Raw genomic sequence first — 21,870 nt, 5'->3', positions numbered from 1 at the left:
GTGACCTTAGGTTGTTTGTAGTATTGCAGCTCAGTTCCATTGAAGGGAATAAAGCCAAGTTAAAATACATAATAGGGGTAAGTGTCTGAACACGTGGGGTCCGACCGCTGGGTCTCCCTGGAGTCTACAGAACAGGGCCTATCTCTTACCTGGGAGTGTTCCTGCCCCCCCCCCCCCCCCTCCTGAAATGAACTGGTCTCAGGGGTGATGGCCCACTCTGCCAATCACCGACTGAGACAGGACATTGCTGTGGCCGGTGATTGGCAGAGCAGACAGGAACTCCTGAGACCAGTTTGTCTCGGTAGGTGGGGGCAGGAGTTAATTGACAGGCACCATTCTGGAGATCAGGTTCAAACACTTATCCACTATAATAGGGCATAGGGAATACGTTTTCCATCGGAGTACCCCTTAAAGTGTCTATTTTAGTAAGTGTTTTACTTTTCTTTAAAATAATTCTGGAGCCTTTTTTTTTTTTTTAGTGTTTTCAATGCTGTCCGTATCAGACTCTAAAGACACCTCTTTTGGCAAGGGGAATAGTACTACCCTATTATCAATTTAGTAATACGTTCTTAGGAAGAATAACAGGAACAGCACAATGGTAACAACCTAATGTTAACGTGTCTGTTCACACTGCTCTTATTTTAGGGCACATATTTGAGCAGATCTAGTGTTTTCCACATCAGCGCTGTAGTTTATCATTCATATGTATCAGTCTGAAAAGAACTGAATGTAAAACATACAGAATGGCTGCTTCTGCAATACAGTATGCTGAACTGAACAGAGCCTAACATTGTTAATATTGATATTGCTATAGAGCTTAACTGAAATAGCTAAACTAAATCTGTTTTCATAGGCCACCAGCTAGCGCACCAAACTGTGATATTGATGTTGCTACATATGCATAGGTTCTATTGTTTCTAATACAGTCTATTACATATCATTCACATCAACGTTCAGAACTCTGTTCGCTCGTACTATTAAAATTACGTTACTTTAACACACAAAAAAATATTCTGCATGTCAGGTTTTTCTCTCCACTAAAATGCTGAAAAATATAGAATCCTGATGGACACTATTCAAGGTCAATGAGACCTGTCAGGGTCCATTTGTGTGTGGCGTTACACCCACCCTTTCCAGACCCTTTATTAGCGTGTGTAACAGAGCTCCGTAACGCTGATGTGAACATAGCCTAAACCAGATTTGAGCTTTTGACAAATGAATTTTCTTTTGGATACATTTATTTATCACACTGTAATATAGGTCTTCAGGCAATTCTCCTGATTGTATAATTGTAATTGAATAGAGATACTCTTGAGGCCAAACTGGGAAGACTGCAGAGACTGGGGGATTAGTGCCTTGTATTGTGCACATGATATTGTGTTACCAACTTAACACTGCCAATTTCTTTAGGTGATAAAAGGCCTGACTTACCTGAGAGAGAAGCATAAAATCATGCATAGGGGTAAGAAATATATCTCTTACCATTCTATACTCTGATAAGGAAGGTAGAATATAAGGAAAGTTATTTCCAGTATTGGAAAGAAGCTGTTGGCTTTCCCCACAAAATAACAGTGCTGGAGAATTGTATGTTTGGATTCTACAATTGGAAGTTACCTTTTAACTTGTTCAGGACGAATGACAATTGACATATCTATGTACTGTGATTGTATTCAGTGAGTACTGACAGTGTGAGAATATGCAAATGGCACCATCTTGTGTGGCCCCATATATTCTACATATGTCTCCATTTGGAATATATTCTACATATGTCTCCATTTGGAATATACTCTATATATGTCTCCATTAGGAATATATTCTACATATGTCTCCATTTGGAATATACTCTATATATGTCTCCATTTGGAATATATTCTACATATGTCTCCATTTGGAATATACTCTATATATGTCTCCATTAGGAATATATTCTACATATGTCTCCATTTGGAATATACTCTACACATGTCTCCATTTACAATATACTCTACATATGTCTCCATTTGGAATATACTCTACAGATGTCTCCATTTGGAATATACTCTACATATGTCTCCATTTGGAATATATTCTACATATGTCTCCATTTGGAATATATTCTACATATGTCTCCATTTGGAATATACTCTACATATGTCTCCATTTGGAATATACTCTACATATGTCTCCATTTGGAATATATTCTACATGTCTCCATTTGGAATATACTCTACATATGTCTCCATTTGGAATATACTCTACATATGTCTCCATTTGGAATATATTCTACATATGTCTCCATTTGGAATATACTCTACATATGTCTCCATTTGGAATATACTCTACATATGTCTCCATTTGGAATATACTCTACATATGTCTCCATTTGGAATATACTCTACATATGTCTCCATTTGGAATATATTCTACATATGTCTACATTTGGATTATACTCTACATATGTGTCCATTTGCAATATACTCTACATATGTCTCCATTTGCAATATACTCTACATATGTCTCCATTTTGAATACCCCTTATTTTAAGCAAGCTCATGAGAGTTGTGCAGTATGCAAGGTGGTTATTGGAACAGAAAAGGTTGTGATCCTCTGTTGTAGTAACATATTCCATTAACAATGAATATAGTTACTCCCAATAATCAATTTATTGAAGCATTGCTGTCATTTAATGTTTATATGTCTGTGGGTCATGTAAAAAGGTTAAGATCTGTCAGGGTCTCCGTGCTGAGACCCTCTTCTGTCATTAGTTATAGCCTGTTTTGACATATTTTTGCCACTAAATTTATAGTTAGAAAGTCCTTATCACTTAAAAAAAAAATGTACATGTCAAGACTCAGTCTAACATAACAAAAAAGGTTACTTGTCTGCCTGTCTCCTTGACACTGCCATTCAGAGATTGCTCAGTCCCCAACACACAGAAAATGGCTACTCAACCAGTCATTGGCCATAGTGGTAATCCCCGTCACTCAGTGATTAGCAGTGCAGGTATTTCCTGCTCGGAATCACTGATCAGTGGGGACCGGGCACCATCTGGGTGAGGGGGCAAGTGAGTATTACTTATTTTATGCAACTCTGAGTCTGAACAATAAAATGGCTCCTGACAACCCCTATAAATGCTTATATCTCCAGTTATGTAATATCATAACTAGGCAGATAGATTTGTGAATATATATATATTTTTTTATTTTATTTTTTTTGTCTAAAAGCTGTGAAAAGGCCCATAATAACTATAGTTTTGACCATACTGCTTGTTATCAGCTATAAATAAGAAACAGTCCTCTTTAAAGGGGTACTCCAATGGAAAACTTTTTTTTTTATTTTTTTTTTTATCAACTGGTGCCAGAAAGTTAAACAGATTTGTAAATTACTTCTATTAAAAAAAATCTTAATCCTTCCAGTACTTATGTGCTGAATACTACAGATGAAATTCTTTTCTTTTTGGAGCACAGTGCTCTCTGCTGACATCATGACCACAGTGCTCTCTGCTGACATCATGACCACAGTGCTCTCTGCTGACATCTCTGTCCATTTGAGGAACTGTCTAGAGCAGCATATGTTTTCTATGGGGATTTTCTCCTACTCTGGACAGTTCTTAAAATGGACAGAGATGTCAGCAGAGAGCACTGTGGTCATGATGTCAGCAGAGAGCGCTGTGTTCCAAAAAGAAAATAATTTCCTCTGTAGTATTCAGCAGATAATAAGTACTGGAAGGATTAAGATTTTTTTATAGAAGTAATTTACAAATCTGTTTTAACTTTCTGGCACCAGTTAATTTAAAAAAAAAAAAAAAGGTTTCCACAGGAGTACCCCTTTAAGGCATATATAATAAACTATTGCATTTGTAATTGTGGATGATGAATCTTTTATATAGAATCTACAATGGAACATAAAACAATGCATTTGCCATCTCGTTGCATCATGCAGATTAGTTTGGAAACAAAATAAAATCTGTCAGTAGAAAGCCATCAGCGCTCAGGCGTCTCCGAGCAGGTTCTACGTACTACATCCAGTGCATGAAATGACAGGTGATCAGATTGATGCGTGTATATGGCTCCGGCTCTCACCATGCACAGCGGCTGGCTGTCAGTAGGAAGTCTGAATCTCCATGTAGCAGTAGAGTTAATCCACAAGTGCTGTAATTGCCCCCATGGGAGAAGCTTTTAGAGCTTCTGTCTCCTAGTAACTGAAACATATTGTTAGAGGAAGAATACTCTGAATAGTGGAGCTGACATAGAGATGTAGCTGAGGCTGGCGGCCTCCCGTACAGCTGTCTGCTCCCTGCCTCCCTACAGCGTTGGCTACAGTAGTTCACTGCTTTCCCTAATGCTTGTTTTACTCCATTGCAGACGTGAAACCATCTAATATTCTCGTGAACTCCAGAGGAGAAATTAAACTGTGCGACTTTGGAGTCAGCGGACAGCTCATTGACTCTATGGCGAATTCTTTTGTGGGGACAAGATCGTACATGTCTGTGAGTGTCCATATGCCTCTTGGCGTATAAGGTCCTGTCAATATATTTCTGCAGACTTGTCTCATTCTTGATGTGTGTACTATAGGTTAAAGCTAAAAACTTTTTTATACTGTATATATCAACTGGCTCCAGAAAGTTAAACAGATTTGTAAATTATCAAAAAAAATGTAATGGGTAGAGCTCACCTCCTCCGTGCTCGTGTAGCAGTCCTCCTCCACTGCGTCTTGAAAATAGAAAAAATTGTAGGATCCACAACACTGGTTAAAATGTCCTTTATTGTAAATCCATATAAAATCCAAACAGGGACAAGGTGCACCAAACAACCAAGCGATGCCGAAAGCAAGACCTCCCCCTCCTCTGACACGTTTCCGCCCTACCGGGCCTTAATCATATTAATTCTATGATTAAGGTCCGGTAGGGCGGAAACGCGTCAGAGGAGGGGGAGGTCTTTCTTTCGACCTCGCTTGGTTGTTTGGTGCACCTTGTCCCTGTTTGAATTTTATATGGATTTACAATAAAGGACATTTTAACCAGTGCCGTGGATCCTACAATTTTTAGATTTGTAAATTACTTCTATAAAAAAATCTTAATCCTTTCAGTACTTATGAGCTTCTGAAGTTAAGGTTGTTCTTTTCTGTCTAAGTGCTCTCTGATGACACCTGTCTCGGGAAACACCCAGTTTAGAAGAGGTTTGCTATGGGGATTCGCTTCTAAACTGGGCGTTTCCCGAGACAGGTGTAATCAGAGAGGACTTAGACAGAAAAGAACAACCTTAACTTCAGAAGCTCATAAGTATTGAAAGGATTAAGATTTTTTAATAGAAGTGATTTACAAATCTGTTTAACTTTCTGGAGCCAATTGATATAAATAAAAAAAAAATTCCTGGATAATCCCTTTTAAGCAGGTTGTAGAATACGTGCCTGGGTTGCACGTGTGTGTTATGTCACTGTATGATAGCCATGCAGCATAGCAACATTTGTTCTCTTTGTTGTGCACTGGATCCTATTTGTTCACATTGGGTGTCACACAGCAGATGGAGTGTTATAAATGTCCTCCCACATTGTGTGTATGTGTGTGTGTAATAACAGCTCCGATACATTTGGGGGTGGGGGTGGGTGTATTCCATTTGCGTTATGTCTCCCAGAGACATTCTGATGTATTACAGCAAACAGATGGTTAACAGAAGTCCTCCTGCAAGGATTGGATGGAACATTGGAGCATCTACTGTATATCAGGGCAGATAGAACAACACCGCAAATAACCGAAAGTGGCGTAAGAGAAAATATTGGTGCTTGCTTCATGTGCCAAGTATATGAGGACATTACACTATTCTCCCAAACAGTATTTAATAGGTCGGAATAAAGATTATGTTTCCGTACCAGTGTTCATTAAAACCTGCTCATGAGTCCCGTAGAACATAGTAGCGCTGTCACCATCACCTGTAATGGTGGAAAAATTATTTCACCTGCCTAAAAATGCTCAATGACAGCAAAGAAGTAAAAAAAAAAAAAATCCTGGACAGAATATGATGAAGGTAGAATAATTTAGCTATCTGTATTCTTTAACTTTCTTACATTGAGGATGGGAGTAGAGGTTTTCCTGGGAGTGGATTTTATTAGGGTAATGCCCTATTGTAGTGGTCTTCAACCTGCAGACCTCCAGATGTTGCAAAACTACAACTCCCAGCATGCCCGGACAGCCGTTGGCTGTCCGGGCATGCTGGGTGTTGTAGTTTTGCAACATCTGGAGGTCCACAGGTTGAAGACCACTGCCCTATTGTGTATGGCAGTATGGACATCTACTCTGTTTGGTGTTTAGAGAATAAAGATATAAAAAAAAAATAATTGTGATCTCTTACAAAGACGTTCCCTATTCATATGTGCAGTCGGGTCCACCTCTATAAGCTTGAGAGAGAAGCTGCTAAAAATTGGGGACCTTGCTCTTGCAGATTCAGGACTTCTATATATTTACAAAATGGTTTGTCTTCTTAAAGGGGTACTCCGCCCCTAGACATCTTATCCCCTATCCAAAGGATAGGGGATAAGATGTCAGATCGCCGGGGTCCCGCTGCTGGGGATCCCTGCTGCAGCACCCCGCTATCATTACTGCGCAGAGCGAGATCGCTCTGCACGTAATGACGGCCAATACAGGGGCCGGAGCATCGTTACGTCACGGCTCCGCCCCTCGTGACGTCACGGCCCGCCCCCGTCAATACAAGTCTATGGGAGGGGGCGTGGTGGTCATCACGCCCCCTGCCATAGACTTGCATTAAGGGGACGGGCCGTGATGTCATGAGGGGCGGAGCCATGACGTCACGCTGCTCCGGCCCCTGTATCGCCCGTCATTATGCACAGAGCGAACTCTCTCTGTGCAGTAATGATGGTGGGGTGCCGCAGCGGCGATCCCCGGGGTCCCCAGCAGCGGGACCGCGGCGATCTAACATCTTATCCCCTATCCTTTGGATAGGGGATAAGATGCCAGGGGCGGAGTACCCCTTTAAGACAACCCCTGTAGGAAACATACTACTTTAGAGGATTTTAATTTTATTACCCTTGATCTGCTCCCCTTCCCCACCTTGCAAGCTTATGGAAAGTAGAAGGGGGCGCAGTGAGTGGGATCACACGTAGACTTCAGGATCTGACTACACACAGTTTGTATGTAGTCCACGTGTACATAATCCGCTTCAGTTTTTTTCACAGTAGAAATTACACTTGCAGATTTTCTGCAGGGCCTTTTTAAGGGTAACAACATATTCTGCTTGCAGATTTTCTGCTGCAGAATTTACACTGTGGAAAACCCGCTGCAGATTATGTACGCTTGAACGTACCCTAGGGGCAAGGTCACACAGGGCGCATTCCACAACGTATTTCACACTGCTGATGCGCCGATTGCAGTTGCAGTGGGACTGCAGAGCGAGCTCCTCCCTCTGTGAATGCCACCGGCGCAGCCGCAGTGTGAAATATGCAGCGTGACCCTTCCCTAAAGAGGTATTCCAGGAGTTTTTTATTATTATTATTATTATTATTATTTTAGTCTGCTCAGGCTATAAAGTTAAAAAAAAAATCTAAACCTCCTTCCTCCACTGACACTGGTAAGTACGTATAGGAATTTTTCTTTTTAACACCTGACCGCAATAAAAAATAAATAAAAAAAATTAAAATAAACTCTCTGAAATAAGCCCTTAAAGGAAGCACATAAGTCTACATTGGAGCTGTAGACACAAAACAGTAGTATTTCTCTATCGGCTCAATTGGGGGACAAGACCGTGGGTATATGCTGCTGTCTCTAGGAGGTGTGACACTATGGTTATAAAAAAAAAGTCGGCTCCTCCCAGCAGGATATAGCCGCCTTCAGGCTCTGAGCTAATCAGTTTAAGCTTAGTGTCTGAAGGAGGTGGACATGGTCTGGAGTTATCCAGACCAGGTCTTCAGATTTTTTGTTTTCCTATTATAGGGACGTGTTAGTTTTTTATTCCTTTTTCTTTTCTGTTTTCAGGTGGGGAATCAGGGACTCCGGTTCCCTGTTTCCCCATTGCGAGTAAGGGGGCACAGACATTGCGTATATGCGCTGTTTACCCCCCCTCGCCATTGGTCAGCGCCTGGGTTGGTACCTCATGGGTCCGGGTCCCCCTATTCCTCTGCTCGCCTCGCTCGCGCATAGCAGCCAGACGTGATGCAGGTAACTAAAGCTGACTGAAGACTTCACTGAAGACTCCATTAGGTAAGTTCTTCTGACTGAGGTAAGTACTTACCCCCCCCCTTTTTTTTTCTCCATAGGTACGGACTTGCAACCTCTGGAGATCCCCTATTTTTGGCCCACCTTTCAGGTTATGGGGCTGGCTTATACAGGGGCTGCACCTTTATTCTGGGGGAGCAGTTGCACCTGAGGGGGCATGTAATATATGGGGCACTTCACTTTATGTGTGTGTGTTTGGTGCGACTACGTCCACAGTGCCTTATATGCAGCTGTCAGCCGCGGCACTGTTACGGGCCGGGCGCTCTCAGCGCTGGCTTGCTTTCACTTTGCTGGCAGCGCCTTATACGCGGCTGTTAGCTGCGACGCTGCTACGAGCCGGGGGCTTCAGCGCCGGCTTACTTTCACTTTCTCCGGCAGACTCTGCCGGCGTTTAGGCCGCCCGCTCGATTCCCCCGAGCGCATATGCGGCTGACATGTGCGCTCGGGACAAGGAGCGGGCGCCATTACAGTTTCTTCTCGGCAGTCTATAGCTCCGCCCACAGGGCTGGGAGCTCTCAGAGGCACGAAGCAGCCTCCAGTCAGTGCCGTGGGTGCGATTTTCAGTAAGAAGGGGTCGGTTAGTTAGTGCCTTGCTTCAGGAATGCCCCTCTCTTCCTATTGGCTGGCCTGTTCCTTCACTCTAGCTGCACGGAGCGAGTTCTCCTCACTGCAGCTGACAGGGGACACAGACTAGGGTGAGAAAGTTCCTGTCTGTTTCCACATTATGTCCGTATCCAGAGCTGTTCCTCCTTCTAAACAGAAACCTGGAACTTCAGTGACTTATTATATCTGTAAGCACTGTAATACCAAGATGTCTGGCTCTGCTGAGCCCACTTACCCTGCCTGCTCCACTGCTCCCCCAGACCCCCTGGTACCCCCTGATGCCCCTTCGGTCCCGGTGGGTTCAGCCGCTCCACCAGCCTTGGTTTCTTCCCTGACCCAGTATATGGCTGACTTGACCCAAGTCTCCCGTTCGGTGGCTGAGGCCTCCCGGGAAGTGGTGTCCGCCTTGAACACCCCTGCGCAGGGCCTCTGAGAGAGCCCGCTCCTCGTCTCCACATACTTCACGCTCTCACAAGCGCACTAGGGGTGCCTCGTCTGACTCTTCCATTGAGTCTTCAGATAGACGTGGGCGTTCCCCTCGTGGGTCCTGCCCCCCTGTCATCTGGGCACAAACGTCGCTCCTCCAGAGGACGTTCTCGGAGTCGCCGCTCTGCCATGCCAGAGCCGTGTACCTGGTCAGGGTCGCCCCCCTCCAGGACTGCCTCTACTCATTCACGTTCCCCTGGTGAACTGGTGGACGAGGCTTCCGAGCCGGCATCTGACTCAGAGGACCGCTCGGACTCTATTGCAACGGTGAACTCATTGGTGACAGCCATAAGAGACTCCTTTCACTTAGAGGACCCAGGATCTTCGGATGTCACTCCAGGAGTATCCTTTCATCATGCTAAGCCAGCACCTCAAAGATTCAGCTCTCACGCTGACTTTGACGACATTCTGGAATCTGCATGGAAACATCCAGACAAGAGGTTCCCGGGAATCAAGACAATTCAAGAACGTTATCCATTTGACAAGGATTTTGTCGCTAAGGTGGTTTCCCCTCCCTCAGTGGATCCACCAATCTCCCGGATCTCTAAGGCGACTACACTGCCTTCTGAAGCAGCTGTCTCTTCTCTTCTTCCAATCTTCGCCTCTACATGGGTGTCCAAGGCCTTGTGAATAAAGAAAAAAAGAGAGAGTGCCCAGGAAGGCGCCTAGTGCATAACCCTAGGTGGCAAGTAGCACCCCACAGAAAGTGGGGACAGGTCAGGGGTCTAATGGATGGCTGCTCACCTGGAGCGTATATTAAATACGCATGTAGCATCAATTGAGGTAGTGATGTAGGAGTCCGTGCAGGCCCGCAGGTCACAGGATAGGTCCAAAGGAAATCCTGAAATGGAACTGGTACAGCAGGAAAAAGATGACCTTTAGCCAGGCGCTCGGGGGTCCAAGGATGTCACAACCAAATCATGGGAGTGAATAAAGGTTCAAACTTTATTGGTAGATAACAACAACGTGTTTTGGGGTTAGCATACCCCTTCTTCAGATTGACAGATTAGTCAATCAAGGCCCTGTCTGAGTGGTGCCAAAAGCTCCATCAGGATATCTTAGCGGGATCCCCCCAGAGGATCTATCTGCTCTGGCTTCCAAAAGGTCTCTCACTGAGCTTCCTTTTATGGGTGGCCGTTTTTTTAGCAAACGCCTTGATGAGATTATCTCTGAGGCAACGGGAGTTAAGAGTTCCTTGTTACCTCAAAATAAGGCTCGCCCTACTTCCCAAAGGAAGTCCTCGCGAAGCCCTCGCGGGACAAGAAGGCTCCCTCGTTCCGGGCACGCCCGCCTTGGATGTCGGACTCCAACCGGTCCGGACGTTTTGCGTCCAAATCGGGCAACCGCAAACCCACTTCTGCATGAAGTGAAGCCCCCACCCGCGGTTTCTTCTCGGGTGGGAGGTCGTCTCTTGCTTTTTCGAGACATCTGGACCTCACACATTCAGGACTCTTGGGTCAGGGACATGGTGTCCAACGGTTATCTAATCGAATTCGCCTTTTTTCGATCCCGGCCCCCCGGTCTCCTCCTCTGGCGAAGCAATTTCGAGCGGCTCTCCAGTCTCTGCTTCTCCAGGGGGTTATCGTTCCCGTTCCTCCAGGGGAACGGTTTCAGGGTTTCTATTCAAATCTTTTTGTGGTCCCCAAGAAGGACGGTTCTGTGCGACCAATCCCAGACCTCAAGCGTCTCAACCGTCACCTTCTCATCCGCCACTTCCAAATGGAATCTCTCCGTTCGGTTGTGGCGTCCCTGGAACAAGGGTGGACATCAAGGATGCCTACCTCCATGTGCCAATATTTCCAGGCCATCATTGGTACCTCCGCTTTGCGGTTCCGGAGGGGCACTTTCAATTCGTAGCCCTCCCCTTCGGTCTAGCCACAGTTCCTCGAGTCTTACAAAGATCCTTGCGCCAGTGATGGGCCTATTACGGTCTAAGGGAATCTCGGTGATACCCTATCTGGACGACCTTCTCATCAAGGCTCCAACCAGAGCACAGACTCTGGAGAATCTGGACATCACTCTCCACACTCTGATTCGCTTCGGGTGGATGGTCAACCGGGACAAGTCAGTCCTCTGTCCTACCCAGTCTCTAACCGTCCTGGGACTTCGATTCGACACGGCCTCTGCCTGATTTTGTCTTCCGCCGGACAAACGTCTGGCGCTCCGGTCGAGGGTCCGCTCCCTTCGGACCCAGGTATCAGTCTCCATCCGCACTTGTATGGAAGTCCTGGGTCGGATGGTGGCAACTATGGAGGCCATACCCTTTGCCCAGTTTCATTACCGCCCCCTTCAACTGGTGATTCTCTCTCGATGGAACAGGTCTCCTCTGTCCCTCGATCGTCAGATTGTTCTCCCTCGCAGAGTCCGTCAGTCTCTGCTGGTGGCTCCGCTCCCCCTTTCTTCTCCAAGGGCGGTCGTTTCTTCCCCTGAACTGGCAGGTTATTACAACGGATGCCAGCCTGTCGGGCTGGGGCGGCGTGTTCAGGGATTGGACGGTTCGGGAACTCTGGTCTCCCCAGGAGACCCTTCTTCCGATAAACATATTGGAATTACTGGTGATTCTTCTTTGTCTTCTTCATTGGGAGTCCCATCTTCAGTCCCGTCCTGTCAGCGTTCAGTCGGACAACGCCACAGCCGTGGCGTACATAAATCGACAGGACGGCGTTCACACCATTCTCAAGGTTCGTAAGCCCTCCTCCGCAAGAATTTACCACCGTACTTGGCGGTCTTATTTTTGTTGGTGTGAAGCTCAGGACTTCTCCCCGGTAACCTTCTCGGTTCCCCGTCTTCTCTCCTTTTTGCAGTCGGGGTTTGGAACTGGGGCTGTCTCTCAGTTCACTTAAAGGTCAGGTTTCGGCCCTTGCTGTTCTTTTCCAGCGGCCCCTGGCTTCTAATTCTCATGTCCGGACCTTCCTTCAAGGAGTGGCGCACTCTGTTCCTCCTTATCGGTCACCCTATCCCCCTTGGGACTTGAATTTGGTTCTGAGTGCCCTCCAGGGTGCACCCTTTGAGCCCCTTAGAGAGGTGTCTCTCCGCCTCCTTTCTTGGAAAGTGGCGTTTCTTGTTGCTATCACCTCCATCCGGAGGGTGTCTGAACTGGCAGCTCTTTCCTGCCGTTCTCCGTTTCTGGTGATCCACCAGGAAAAGGTTGTTTTCCGGCCAGATCCTTCCTTTTTTGCCTAAGGTTTTCTCGGCCTTTCATCTCAATGAGGACATTGTCCTCCCGTCTTTTTGTCCTGCTCCTTCTCATCCTAAGGAGCGCTGACTACACAAGCTGGATGTAGTTCGGGCTGTTTGGTCTTATCTCTCCATCACTTCTTCGTTTCGTCAGTGTGATTCCTTTTTGTCCTTACGGAAGGTCGTCGCAAGGGACAACCTGCTTCCAAGGCAACCATTTCTCGGTGGATTCGGTCCGCCATTTCGGAAGCCTATCGCTGTAAGGGGAAGATTCCTCCTTTCAGGGTTGTGGCTCATTCTACCCGTTCTGTTGGGGCATCTTGGGCTCTCCAGAATAGAGCCTCGGCCTCGCAGATTTGCAAGGCGGCTACCTGGTCGTCTTTGCACACTTTCTCGAGGTTTTACAGAGTTCATACTTTCGCATCGGCTGATGCTAGTCTGGGTCGTAAAGTGTTTCAGGCGGCAGTGGATCGGCCGTCTGACTGACTGCTTATCTGCCCACCCAAGGGACGGCTTTGGTACGTCCCACGGTCTGTGTCCCCCAATGGAGCCGATAGAGAAAAGGAGATTTTTTTAACACTTACCGTAAAATCTCTTTCTCAAAGGATCCATTGGGGGACACAGCTCCTGCCCTTTTTGAAATTTTCCTTTGGTTCTCTGTCCGAGGGTGTGTTCGGTTATGTTTGGTTATGTTTTTTTCTTCTGGTTCACAGACAGTTTGGTTTTTTTTCTTTGACCTGTTGGTCTCCTTCTATTGCTCTGGAACTTAAACTGATTAGCTCAGTGCCTGAAGGCGGATATATCCTGCTGGGAGGAGCCGACTTTTTTTATTACCATAGGGTCACACCTCCTAGAGACAGCGGCATACACCCACGGTCTGTGTCCCCCAATGGATCCTTGCGAGAAAGAGATTTTACGGTAAGTGTTAAAAAAAATCTCCTTTTTTATTTTATATATTGTTTAACAAAATATATAAATGTGTGTATGTGTGCATGTGTTCATACATATATATTACAAAATATGTATGTATCCTTTTGAAGAAAATTTATATTTGATACAGTATGAATACCCACATTTGTTCCCTTGTTCTAGCCGGAGCGTCTACAGGGCACACACTATTCTGTGCAGTCTGACATCTGGAGCATGGGTCTATCACTGGTGGAAATGGCGATTGGTCGGTATCCAATTCCGCCTCCTGATGGTAAGGAGTTGGAACTGATTTTTGGCTGTTCCGTGGAAGGAGACACTGGGCCATCTGATCTCTCTCCTCGTCCCAGACCACCAGGACGTCCCACTAGCTGTAAGTGTTTCTTCCCTGGCCTCTTTATTTTCTTCTGTGTTTGAACAAATCTTACCTAGAACATTAGGTATTAAAGGGGTTCTCCTGTAAAAGAAACAACCTGTCTATGGTGTCAAAAAGTATAATAAAGCCACTTTATTATCTATAGTGCAGAGATCTTCCATTATCAGTAATACAGGAATATGGGTGCACTACTGTGTTAGATGTATACAATGACATTGACTATCCCTAAACACTGATGTTAAAATTGAGACATTCGCAAGTATATCCTCATATGAAGGACATACCAGAGCCCGCACACCAACGCCAAGGTTTCTCAGAATGGCACGGGACCTAACGCTAATCCTACCTGTGCGAGATAAGCAAAACAGGGGCCAGTGGACAATTACGGCAGCATTCGGTCAACTCGCAGCCTCCTCCCAGGTACCCTCCAGCGTGACTGAGCACACATACAATGGGAGGGGGAGGCAAGCTGCAAGCCCCACCTGAGTTGGCTAATATAAGTGCATAGCCTCACAGGTGCTACCTTAATGCTGCCTGGAAGATATTAAAGGCGCATTACCTATGGAGTTTACACACCTCCAAGTATAAAATTTTAACAAACAACAAAAAAACGTGGTCTCAAATGGCTGGAGGTGCTCAACCCCAAATGCGGCTGTGCATTTATACTGGGGGAGCAGATCCTGCCCTTCTAGTCCGTTGCTAGGGGCGATCCCCAGCATAAAAATGCATACAATGGAGGATGCCTGCAGTGGACTATAAGTGCCACAATAGAATCCTACACCAGATAAACGGTGTGGATGTGTAACAATTAGAATAATACAGGAATATGGGTGCACTACTGTGTTAGATGTATACAATGACATTGGCTATCCCTCAACACTGATGTTAAAATTGAGACATTCGCCAGTATATCCTCATATGAAGGACATACCAGAGCCCGCACACACCAACGCCAAGGTTTCTCAAAATGGCGCGGGACCTTCCATTATCAGCTCTGCTCACTCCCTTGTTGCTGTGACATCACATCACATTCAGAGCTTCCATCCCTGCACCCCCTCCCCTCCTATCTGCTTAGAACGAGACCAGTAATGTTAAGAGGGGAACTTTCTTTTACTACTTATTAGATTTTTAAAGGGGTATTCCGGCTTTATACATCTTATCCCCTATCAATGGATAGGGCATAAGATGTATGATTGCAGGGGTCATGCCGCTGGGGACCCTGCGATCTTGGTGCAGCCCCTGGCATTCTGTGCCAGGCTCTTCCTCAGAGACGGGGACGTGACATTATGGCCACGCCCCTAGTGCCGTCACCCCACACCCCCTCCATTCATGTCTATGGGAGGGGGCGTGACGGTCACGACATCACATCCCTGTCTTGGAGGCAACACCCGGCACAGAATGCCGGGGGCTGCACCGAGATCGCAGGGGTCCCGCTCACTGCTGTCTTAGCTGAGAAACACTTCCTGCTGCCTTGAAAAAAAATAAGCAGTAATATGATCTCAAACACATCCAGAGAGAGCAGGTAGCCGGCACTGCCCACGTAAGGTAGCGGTGACAAGTGTTACTATAGCTGGCTCGGGGTAAGTATGAAGACCGCATAGTCTTGGTGTGCTACACGATATGAATCTCAGCCTTATGCACAAACAATAATAGACAAAATTGGTGATTGGAGCACTCGCCATGAAAACCTGCTGTGAAGTTTATTGACAGTCTATAGACTGGATGCACGATCCTGCCGTCCTTGCTCTGCTCTATGCACAGGGGTATGTTATCTCTGTTTATGTCTATGGACTGTCAGTATACATTTTACACCAGGATTCCATGATGAGTGCTCCCATCACCTTTTTTTGTCTATTAGTATTGTCAGTATTATGAGCTTCCCTCTTCACATCAATGGTCTTGTCCTCAGCAAATGGGAGGGAAGCAGAGAGGGAGCTCTGCTTTCAGAGAGTGTGACTGGATGTTACAACTACAAGCCATACATCTTGGCTAATAACATTAATAACATTGTATTAGTAAGTTGCTTTATTATACTTTTTGGCAACATACACAGGTTGTTTCTTCTTTGCTGGAAAACCTATTTTAATGTTTGCTTCTTCATTCCCACAAGAGAATGGATATGTGTATAGAAATACAGGTAGCATACATCTTCAATTCCGAATAAAACAGCAACCTAGTTTTCCCCATTAGCTGCCTTGGTTTCTCATAAGATTTATTCTGCCATATAGAGAATTGTGTACGTAGATGGAAACTGGGTGGTAGAAACTGCTCCTGCTCTTTCTGTATAATTTTGTGCAATTCATCAACATCTCAGACATGAGGCAGTACTTGCTGTTGTGTCTCTCATACCTCGCACAGATGACTGATAACAGCCATGACATTCTGGTAGCATATTGTAAGTATGTGAGTGAGGCCTCTCTCACACTGCTGTTGCGCCCCATCAAGAACGGCCGTTAGTTTTTTTTTTTTTTTTTTGCGCCTTTAACCACCGTTCTCGTGATGGAGCACAATTTCCAACAAAGGGTCTCGACGGCTTCCATTTACTATTGTGGGGTCTGTCGGGAATATTGGAAAAAAAGAGATGGCACAATCAGTATTTTTTTTTCTCCCTGGCTCCCCTGATGCGCGTCCCACTGCTGTGTCATAACGGCTGTTTGAAAGGAGCCTTAGTCTGTCTATGGCAGGAGAGACATTAAGGCAGAAGACAAAGCATTAGTCTACTCCTCAGTGGTTAACAAGGAAAAGCTGGGCTTTCATCTGTCATTACCTGGCAATGGGTCCCCCTTTAAATTGGCATTTAGTAAAAAACGTATATAATGCAGATAATTTGAGGACCTTGGGTTTGTAAACCCTGATGAGGGGGAAGCGGGAAAACAGAGTAGGCCCATACGGGAACTGTCTCTGAAAGTTGTCTGAGCTGAAGAAAGCAATATAACACCCCTCTTGGGACACCATAGTTTTCATGGTCCGCTGCACTACCCCTGCACCGATAGTACCCATATTGTGTTGAATGTAAAATTGAGGATACAATTTAGTGGTTTAGTGGGTGAAAGAAGGATTGTACCATAAAGACCTGTCCAGCATAGTATAGGAGTACACCAGCAGTCTTTTAGCATCCAGCCAAACTTGAAGAGTCAGCCAAGCCCCAGCAGAGCTAGGTCCATCCTCCAATACAGGCCACATCTGAGGCCACATCAAACAATGAAGCTGCTCGCTATATAACTGAGCGGAAAAATCAGGTAAATCCATACTGCCCTGCAAACTCTGCTTCTGTAAAGTGGCTTGTTTGAGTTTAGGCCAATTATTGCCCCATAAAAAAGCTGGAAGTAAGGCATGTAATTGTTTTTTTAAAAAAAAGGACATTGGTACAGGCTGAGAAGTGTGATCAACCCATCTGGGCCGGCGCCTTCCTCTTTGATAGATTAATCGTAGGAGCTATGATTTTCTCTACTTTTATAGCCCCATCCAGCAACTATTGGCTCTAGAGAGACAAAACAGGATGGCGTATAGCATGGTAGTACTCTTTTAATATATCAGCAAACCTAAAGAAGTAGGTAGTTCTTCTAGTAGAAAAACTAAAACCTACATTTCCCCACCAAAGGGATGCCATATTCTTAAAATACGCTAACTACAAAAAGCTGTAAGCAGGCTCAATCCAGATCAAGAAACAGGGGTGCTACCAAGTGTACCAAAATACATGTGAAACAACAAAAAAGGAAAACGTACACAATATAGCGCACCCCCCAAAATGTATCTCAATTAGATATCACGATTTTATTCCATAATTACAAACAAAAATCTTGATATCTAATTGAAATACATTTTGGGGTGTGCGCTTTATTGTGTAAATATTCTTAAAATATAAAATCACTTTGAAATGGTAAGAATGCTTTCACACCCAGATTACTATATGTCCGAAGATTTTTTTTAAAGAAAAGAAATTGTGCACATAAAACACATGTTCAGTGTCTTGCATCATGATTTATAAAACGGTATCTTATTTTGCAGCCTTTGGTCCAGACAGTCGACCTCCCATGGCTATTTTTGAGTTACTGGATTATATAGTGAATGAGGTAAATGGACAATTTGATTTTAAGATCTGTGTATGTGCTGGAGTCTCCTGTGCATGTTCTAGTAAAGATAGCCAACCCTGGCACAGCTCATATACACCTGTTGGAGTATCCTTCCTTGGACATTCGTTAGCAGCCAAATAAATAAAGTAATGGTGGTGGTGCTCGGCTTGTGTAGTAGTGCAAAGGTATTTATATTACAGGTAAAAGGAAAGAATACAAGTGCACTCACCACGTTGGTTGCTCTTTAGGGGCCTCATGGGGCCTTATGAAGCGCTTGTAGCGCGAGACGGGTACATAGCCCACGAACACTCCCCTACCTCTGTCTCCCTGCACATGGTTTTTGATATGAAATAAACCTCATCTGAAGAGCAACCAACGTGGTGAGTGCACTTGTATTCTTTCCTGTTACTTGTAATATAAATTCCTGTGCATGTTACTTGCTTCTTATTGAGTGTACTCGGCATTCAGAAGACAGTTGTCCAGGATGGTATCTTTTTTTCTTTCTCTTTTATCTGTCTCTTTAAAATAATTTGGCAAATAAACAAAAATGAAAGTTTACATACACGTACAAAACCTGATTAATAAAATGTACTGTTTTAGAGTAGGGTCACACACAGCGCATCAACAGCATATTTGATTCTACGAATGTGCTTCTGGCAGTCACAGAGCAAGCTCCCTGTAGCTCTGTGTGTCCGCTTGTAGGGGGTGGATTCCCCAGTGGCAGTCACAAGCAGGGTTGCAGGGAGCTTGCTCTGCTGTCGCTCTGTGGCTGCTAACAGCGTATCCGCAGCGTCAAATAGGCTGCAGATGTGCTGTGTGTGACCCTACCCTTAGTATATGAACCTTTATCAGGTAATTGAATCTTAAATCTTTATTTTTTTGGGTGCACGCTGATTCAAAATGTGTTGCTTAGCACTTACGGCAACATTTAAAACTAAGAAAAAAGTGTAGGGTTCACTTCACGATAGTAAATCAGCGCCAGTGTCTAACTGATGTGTCTATGCTAAAGTTCTGCAGCAGATAATTTTTTTTTGTTGTCTTTTATACATGTAATTATTCTCTCTGTGTAACACTTTGTCTTTATGTTTCCCCTCTTACAGCCACCTCCCAAACTGCCCAGTGGAGTATTTGGTGCTGAATTCCAGGACTTTGTGAATAAATGGTGGGTTCTGTACATAGGCATCATGCAGACAAAGCTTATATACGATAAATGGAAGTTATTCATATACATTTGACTTTATTCTGTAAACGGTTTTCACTCTGTGGATGTTTTGAAAGAAACATAAATGTCTGTACAGCACCATTCTCAAGATCCCAGTTCTAGGAGCATGCTGCATGGATCTAAATATGTTTAAAAAGGCTACTTAAAGGGGAAAAAAACATTAGAATTTTTTTTTCCAATTTGCCCAGAATGCATTACAGGGGTGTAGAAATTTTATTTAAAAAAACTACTTGTCCACGGGACTAAAACGGAGCAAAATCTACTTGTCCCTCATGACGATCCACTTGTCCGGGCCAATTTTCGCTTTTACGCTCTAATTTTTTCCTCCTCGTCCTATAATAGCCATAACTACCTACTATAATGATACCTTTTTAATTTTTCAATAACATATTCTCCGAACCAAAAAAAAAAAAATATATATATATATATATATATATATATATATATATAATTGGTGAAGTGAAATTGAAATAGTAAAAGATAATTTAGCAAATTTGGTGGTTTTCTTTTCTACACCATTTACCTTGTGGTCAGACTTACATGTTATCTTGATACTTTAGACGGCCTGATTACAGCAATACCAGATTTGTGAGATCAGATAGTAGATTATAGTCAGCACCACTCCACCTGTGGGGTCACGTCACTTCAAGGCTGGATCCTGCTCCTACGGTAGTCGGGCGTACAGCAGACTTGATACCAGATTTGTAATGTTTCCGTCATGTTTTACAAATTTAAAAAAAAATTCAGAACTTTTTCAAATTTTTTTGACCCCTGCTTTTTTTTTTTTTTTTTTTTTTTTTTTATTCGCATACCAGGTTGCGCCATAATCAGTTTTTTTGTATCGGTACCATTTTGGTATTGATCTGACTTTTTAATCGCTTTTTAACTTTTTTTTCTGGGTTATTATAAAAATAGCAATTCTGTGGTTTGGTATTTTTTTTTTTTTTTACATTTACGTCATTTACCGTATGGGATACATAATGTTACATTTTAACAGTTTGTACAATTACGCACGCAGCGATACTAAATGTTTATTTTTATTATGTTTACATGTTTTTATATAGGATAAGGGAGTGATTTGAACTTTTAACATGGAAGGGGTTAATGTGTTTCTTTTGAACTTTTATTAAAACTTTATTTTTTACACTTTATTAGACTTTTAGGAGGAATCATTAAATTACTCATACAGATCAATAGAGTTCTATTGAACTCCATTGATAGAGCCTAGTCCAGCCAGGATCTATCAATGACAGAGCCAGAGATACCAGGGAACAGAGGTAAGCCCTCCGGCTACCTCTATAGTGGATCGCCCCCTTGCGATCGCGCTGCGGGGGAGGGGGGATCCACCCCACTGGACCACCAGGGAGCATTCACATGTCCCTTTAGACGCCGCAGGGGCGATCTAAAGGGTTAATAGCCAGCCTTGGTGATGGCCGCATGCTGGCTATTAGTGGCGGCCCCCGGCTACTGAGAACAGGTGGGGGCTGCAGAGTACGGAGCGGGCCGGAGACCGGAGCCCACTGCATACAGACTGCTGAGTGCCGCCACGCTTGTCAGGTCCGGCCCTGCTTCCCCGAAGCTGGGCTAAGGGCTGGAAAAATGCACCTGCCCGGTGCCCGGAACTGCATGTCCCGGGCGTCGGCCGATAGGAATTCCACATCCCTGCATTAAAAAAACTAAACCTTTACTCATCTCTCGCCACACCCCAGGACCTGACGTGCCACAATGCAGCTCAGGGAATTGCTGGCCGCAGCATTTTTCCGTCTCGAGCAGTGATTGGCTGAGCGTCATTGTGAGTTATTGGGCCTTGGCACCGGGAAGAAGCATATTGCTGCTCAGCCAAACTCTGGTCTAGATGAGACACTGCTGTGGCCAGCAATTTGCTGAGCTGCTCTGTGACATCCCAGGTTCCAGAACCAGAAAGAGAATTGCATTGGAGGCCAAGACACCAATATTGGGAGAGCAGAGTCAATTTTTTTTTTTTTTTTATGCATTTAGCAAGGGCATATTGAGAACGTAGCAACCAATCACATTACTTCTTTCATTTTTATAAAGGCTTCTGAAAAATAAAAAGTGACCGTAGTTGTTCTGTATTCTAATTCACCTTTTGTAATTTTTTATTTAAATCTCAGAGATATCCTACAAAATAGTTTTTTGTGCCTCTTGTGAATGCAATACATTTCCTGAAAAGAAATGGATTGACATGGTGTAATCGCGGCTGTACATTTTACTAGCGGGGGTTAGACAGAACGAGTTTCCCCAGTAGGGTAGCTACTATTTTTACAACTTCCCTAATATGCTATCACTCATCAGACACTTGTGAAATCTTCTTCCCCATGGTTGCCTATGAACCACAAGCTACAGACTGTCAGCAAAGTCCAGAAGCTGCCACAGGCGATATTGGGTTTGGCCATGTTAGGTGAACAGGTATGGCACATGTGCTAAATGTCATCATAGGCCCTCATTATCGAATAGAGGCCTAAAATTGTAATTTTGGCCTCTGTTAAGGTGGTAAGCACTGACATATGTCACTGTATATTTATGTGGTATTTAGTAGCACTTTTACAGCAGGAAAGCCAAACTGCTTTCACTCTACCTTTTAAAAAGAATTTGTCATCAGTGTCACCTGCACTAACCTGTTGGTACAGGCTTGTAGTGCGGGGCACATTGATGATAATGATACTCCACTTATCCCTGATCCAGTTCCCACATTATTCTCTTTATTCGGGTGGCAGGCTTGGTGCACAAGCGGAGCTCCAGGCGCACGCTGACGTCACAGCTGCTGCTTTCCACAGCTTGCTTG

The 21,870-nt window shown here is 44.4% G+C and overlaps 1 protein-coding gene across 1 annotated transcript in view; it reads left to right on the top strand.

The window, feature by feature from the left end:
* Positions 1-21,870, top strand: part of MAP2K1 (mitogen-activated protein kinase kinase 1) — a 56,009-nt gene that overhangs the window by 31,876 nt on the left and 2,263 nt on the right. Inside the window, exons 5-9 of the mRNA XM_056571676.1 lie at positions 1,411-1,462; positions 4,344-4,468; positions 13,562-13,769; positions 17,781-17,845; positions 18,946-19,007. Of these exons, the coding sequence (XP_056427651.1) occupies positions 1,411-1,462; positions 4,344-4,468; positions 13,562-13,769; positions 17,781-17,845; positions 18,946-19,007 (512 nt within the window). The remainder of the gene's footprint in view (positions 1-1,410; positions 1,463-4,343; positions 4,469-13,561; positions 13,770-17,780; positions 17,846-18,945; positions 19,008-21,870) is intronic.

Source organism: Hyla sarda, chromosome 4, assembly GCF_029499605.1.
Source record: "Hyla sarda isolate aHylSar1 chromosome 4, aHylSar1.hap1, whole genome shotgun sequence".
In the NCBI taxonomy this organism is placed as follows: Eukaryota; Metazoa; Chordata; class Amphibia; order Anura; family Hylidae; genus Hyla; species Hyla sarda.
The sequence above is the reverse complement of the archived record's forward strand: the minus strand, read 5'-3'. Positions and strand labels throughout refer to the sequence as shown.